The 5623-nt window shown below is 41.6% G+C and overlaps 1 protein-coding gene across 2 annotated transcripts; it reads right to left on the bottom strand.

Annotated features, from left to right (window-relative positions):
- Window positions 1-770: 770 nt before the first annotated feature.
- On the bottom strand, window positions 771-4653 carry zgc:114130 (uncharacterized protein LOC570332 homolog). 2 transcript variants are annotated; one of them, XM_007234510.4, is made up of 2 exons: window positions 4496-4653; window positions 771-2074 (listed from the first exon to the last, which is right to left on the bottom strand). In XM_007234510.4, exons 1-2 carry the CDS (start codon window positions 4547-4549, stop codon window positions 878-880), a joined length of 1251 nt encoding a protein of 416 aa, XP_007234572.2. In that variant the 5' UTR covers window positions 4550-4653; the 3' UTR covers window positions 771-877. The 2 variants fall into 2 exon arrangements, with proteins under 2 accessions (XP_007234572.2, XP_022519116.2); XM_022663395.2 differs by lacking the exon at window positions 4496-4653 and adding an exon at window positions 4234-4372.
- Between the last annotated feature and the right edge of the window lie 970 nt (window positions 4654-5623).

Here is a 5623-nt window from a genome sequence, read left to right as displayed (position 1 = left end):
CAGTGCGTCTTTTGCATCATCAGGTTTCCCAAATAAGATCAGTCTGCTTTATCAGAGTTAAATTGATGAAATCTGATTAGCACATACAGATGTAAAACTGTAGAAATGTAAAGTATGTAAAAACCACATCAAACCACCTTCAAATGTGTTAGACCAGTTTTGCAGAAATTTGATTTAAAAAGTGGTTTTAACAGTGTGGATAACCAGAAATCAATCCAGACAAATCATGTATGCACTCTGAACATAGACAAAAAAAAAAAAAAAAAAAAAAAACTAATCCTAACCTACGTTTAGAAGTAACACTCTGGAATCAGTGGAACATTCACATGGACTAAAGGCTAAACTGGTCAGACTCTTTGGCTTCTGTTTTTTTTTATATAAGCTTTTGGTAGCAATTTAAATACTTAAATACTGTCTGCATCACACCATCGTACAACAATTACAACTAGCCAAATTACATCTCTTTTTTCTTTTTTGTAAATCCCCCAAGAAAAGACTAAACAAAAAAAATAAATCACATTGTGATCACTCCACCTAAAAAAGCATCAGGGAAAGAGAGACAATCCCACTTTGCTTTACTGGTTTGAAGACTTCTCAATCTTTCCCCCCCCCCTCTCAGCTGAATGTATAATAAAGGAGCCGTAGCTCTGAGCTTAGAAAAACAAGTGTCAAGTATTCGCCCAAATATATATATATATATATATATATATATATATATATATATATATATATATATATATATATATATATATATATATATATATATATATATATATATATATATATATATATATATATAGCATATCCTGGTATACCACAGTTTAGAGTCTTTCAGTCTTTCTACCGTTCTCTGCTCTTGTAAGGCTTTACATAGGCTCTACAGGAAGAAGCTGGGGCTTCCACTGCTGCCACCAGTGCTGCCCTCGCTGGAGAAGCCATCATCGGGCACAGAGAGCTGGCTGAAGATGGGAAGCCTCCTGTTCGCACCATCAAACACAGAGCAGGAATCAGAACCACTGAGACTGCTGGCAGAACTGCCACAGCCGCCCTCGTGGTCCGAAAGAGAGGTGAGTGACAGGCTTCTGGAGCCCATGGAGACACCGCTGCAAGGAGGGCTCTGCCTTGGAGGACACCCCTCTGGCAGGCTGGGTGGCAGCTGGGAGGGGGATGTCAGGGTGGGCGCAAGTTCTCCAATGGAGCATCCAGAGTCTGGTGAAGGCAAGAACTGAGCATCCCAAGCTTGGTCTGTGCTGGGCGATGTGCAGGACCCTGTGTCAAGTTCTGGGAATGCCAAGTTTAAAAGGTCAGAAATGAGGTTCGGGGCAGGTGGCAGGGCTGTGGAAAATGAAGGGGTACGGAAGAATGAGGACGACTGGGCGAGTGGTGGCTCCAAAGGCTGGAAAGTAGACGGAAAGCCTGCAAAGCTAAAGCTCTGTTTGAGGAGAGGTGGCCGCTGGGTGGTTGGAGCCGAGACCTGTGGCTGGGGTCGTGTTGGGGGCGGGGTCTGTCTGAGGTCATCCTCGTTGTTGTGCACAAAGTGGCAGCGGATGCCGTACGGACAGAAGCCGATGGAATGAAAGGTGCGGCACGGCTCCGTCTTGTATTTGGGGTGTCTGTTGATGCCACGTAGCTCGTCGTGCCCGTGGGCAAACTGGCATTTGCTGCCGTACTTGCACACGCCCCGTTCAGAGAAGGTGCGACACAGTTCGGTCTTGTAGCGGGATGAAGCGGTGGCAGCAGCGGAGAGGGCAGACACTGATGTGGGCATGGACAGGGTGCTCTGCATTGTGCCGGGTTTGTCCAGGCTGGATTCAATGGACGCCCAGTCCAGTCCTCCCGTGTCGCCTTCCACCATGCTGACAGCTCTCTCAGACCAGAACGCCATCTTGTTCCACCGTGATGGCAGTGGCGCTTCTTTGTGCTGGGTCCAGTTACTAGAAGTCATTGACCGGGACTCAGAGATTGTCCCAGTTGAGGAAAACGTGCACGAGGCTCCTGGATTTTTATATCCAACTGCTGAAGTAGGGAGTGCCAGGGAGCTTGGCTGCTCTCTGAAGTCCAGGCCCAAAAGTTGCTGTAGGCAAAAAGAAAAGCCTGTTAGTACATGTTAAATAATTAAAAGCATTTAAACCCCCCCCCCCCCCATATTATATTCATTTTAATAAAAATATCCATTTGACCAGTAGAAGCTACATTTCTGCTCAAGTTTGATGGCTTAGTTGGTCAACAATATTGGTCGGACCAACCTACGCATAATATAAGCCTGCTAGTTTGTTCTACAATGAATGACTTTACATTTTAACAAAACAAACTAGAGATAGTTAGAAAATGTTAGAGATCCAATAAGTTTTTCAACATGTAGTCAGACAGCAAAAGTCATTTTGCGATTAACTATTTAGCTGCAAATGCAAATACTAACAGCCCAACATGAACAGAAAAATGGGCCATGGGTTCCCTGTTGGCCCCACATATAAATGCCCACCAGAGTCTTTGATGGACCATTGGAAGATTAGACATTAGCTCCATCCGGGTAGCTGCAAGCCATCTAGTCTGCTTAATTGTATTGTAGACAGGAAAGCAGGGCATCTACCAGTATGGGGAAATTACTTTTTAAAACTTTGGGTGATTTTCAGCAGACATAGATTAAGTCTAGTCTTGAATGGAAAGCAATGGTCTATCAACATGCTTAAAACTATTCCAGCAGACTGCCCCAATACTTCAAGACCCCTTTTTACAAACAGACACTTTTGGGTAGTTTCTTTCCTTCACACAGGAAGGCTTCAAAACAATGTTATTTAAGGGCTGTTTAAAAAAAAAAAAGTGTTTTTTTTGTTGATTGAATGCATCCAACATAATGATGTTTACTCAATATTACTCCATCTATACTATATATTTACAAACAGTGCATCTTTTTTTAGACAGATTTAGCCATAAAATCCAGCATTTTCCATCTAAAGTGTGAGGTGTACCGAGTGTATGCATGTTAAAAGCTACACATGTGGGGCATATCCTGAGGTAAAACAGCGTACAGGCGCGAGTCACAGAGAGTCTGCGCAGTGTTTTTGGCGCAGAGCCCCGCAGCGCTCCGCCTGTTTACTTTTAAACCGCAGCGGCCGCTCCGCACACTGACTGACCCTCTGCCCCAGCCCGATTCAGCTCATAACCCTAACCAGACCGAACACCGCAGCGGTATACTTTAAACCAGTTACAATAAGCTGCGAGGAGAAAGCAGCAAACTTCACTCCGTTATAAACTTTCAGAGGAAGATAGGTTGGCGTTGTGCCGATTTGTGCATCCTCGTCACAAAGCGCATCATATTTCCATAGAGCATGTTTGTTAAAATCTTAAACTAAAAACACAGGTGTGATCTTTTCGATAACCTACAAGAATCATTAAAAAAACACAATTGGTCACAGTTTTAGAGCAATTAATGTGGTGATAAGCCAACTACCTATAGTTTTACTTTTTGTTAAATGGAGGTTTGCAACACTCAAACCAGGACGAACCGTGGAATAAAACTGTAAAATGCTCATCTTTAAAAACCACCACATGATCAAAAATGTAAAAAATAAATACATAAATTAGTCGACGCATGCGCAGAACTACAAACTATGCAGCGAATAACCAAATTCTTACTTTACAATAGTTTGAGTTTATGTCGATTTGTGCAACCTAGTCAAAGTGTTTCCCAACGTAAATGTTTTTTTTTTTTTTATCTTAAACAAGTTTCGAGTGTTTAGATATGCCACAACTATATCAACATTTTAAACAGAATAGTATAGTATGTTCTATTTGACCAAGTTACCCACCGAATTAGAGCTAATTATTTTATAGGTTTTTACCCATCTACCTATAGATAACCTTAATCTCATACTAAACTATTTTCTTTAAATAATTCTAAAGCAGTGCAAATAAATGAGCAAACGTTATAACTCAGTTCACTTTTGAACAGACTGACTTCATGCAAGCCAGTCATAAATTATATTTTAATGTTATTTTTTCCTTTTTAGCCAACTCAAAACCACTTAAACCAATTAGAAAAGCAAGATAAAAATTTAAAGATGCACTTCGGTAAAACTGCAGGCCTATAAAATCATAAACATGCGAAACGTTTAAAACGCTGCATGCGAAAAAAACGGTTTGATAGCACAAATCGCCGGGTAGCACATCTCGACACAACACCTACAGACTGGAGTTAGCCGCGCGCTGTTCCGCACAGCTGGCCGCACTTACCGAAGCTAGCGTTAGCTAGTTAGCTTTTTAAGCTAGTCCGCTAGCCTCGCGGTTTAGGAGTTTCTACACCGAAGTTCGAGGGTTCCGCGGCCCCCGTTACCGGAGTAAAGTAAGCTAAAGTTTAGAGAGTGTCTGCGCCAGATAAGCGAACACACACCGCAGTGTACAGCGAGGGAAGGAACAGCGCATGCGCCACAACTAACTTTACTCCGCCAACTTCTGAAATAACGAACTATCGTGAAGTCCAGCCGCGCGCGCTCACCTTACACAGCGCCTCCTCCACATCCACGAACTGGTTCAGCGCGTAAGACGGCATGTTGGGCCCGCCAGAGACCGCAGTGTTCCTCCGGAGCTGCTCGCTGAACCTCCAGAACCGAACCGGACCGAACTCTTGTTGGCGGAGCCACGTGCGGTTTTTGAAGAGGGGCTGCGGTCACACCCCCACTGCGGCCACGCCCACGGGTCGTGACATCACCCGGGCTCGGGGCCGCGCGCTGCTGTGTGTTTGTTTATTTTGCTCTGGCCTTTTTACTGCAGAGCGTTTATTATACAAACACTAACTTCAGTTATATTATTATTACATTTAATATATATTTATATTTAATAACTAACCTGAGTTACAGAAGATACTCCCAAAATACAATATTACTCCAGTAAACACAGAAGTCCTCCCTTCAGACCTCTGTTTCAGTAAAAGTACAAGAGTATTTCCCTTTCCCAAGGTACTGCAAAACTACCCAAAGTAAAAGTAGCATGATTTATTGTGACTAGTGCTTTATAAGCATTTTGTCAGCTCATTTTACGTTAAAAGACTCTAGTCTTGAGTTAGTGATGTCTATTAAAATTATCAAAACAAAACAAAAATGGCAGAAGGTAAACAATTTTCATTACATTAGAACCGATTTTAACAAAAACTTGATTTAAACACTTATTAATTAGGTTTACTAAAGAGTTGATAGTCTATTAGTATAGTCTATAGTATATTCTATAATCTACAGACAACATTTCTCCCAAATTCCAAATAAAAATATTGTCATTTAGAGCATTTATTCGCAGAAAATGAGAAAATTGAAATAACAAAAAATATGCAGAACTGTCATACCTTAAATAATGCAAAGAAAACAAGTTTATATTTATAAAGTTTTAAGAGTTCAGAAATCAATATTTGGTGGAATAACCCTGGTTCATGCATCTTGGCATGTTCTCCTCCACCAGTCTAACTCACTGCTTTTGGATAACTTTATGCGTTTACTCCTGGTGCAAAAATGCAAGCAGTTCAGCTTGGTTTAATTGCTTGTGATCATCCATCTTCCTCTTGATTATATTCCAGAGTTTTTCAATGTGGTAAAATCATAGAATCTCATAATTTTTAAGTGGTGTCTTTTTTCCA

The sequence above is a fragment of the Astyanax mexicanus genome, chromosome 18 (genome assembly GCF_023375975.1).
Source record: "Astyanax mexicanus isolate ESR-SI-001 chromosome 18, AstMex3_surface, whole genome shotgun sequence".
Lineage (NCBI taxonomy): Eukaryota > Metazoa > Chordata > Actinopteri > Characiformes > Acestrorhamphidae > Astyanax > Astyanax mexicanus.
This window is presented reverse-complemented; position numbering and strand designations above follow the sequence as displayed.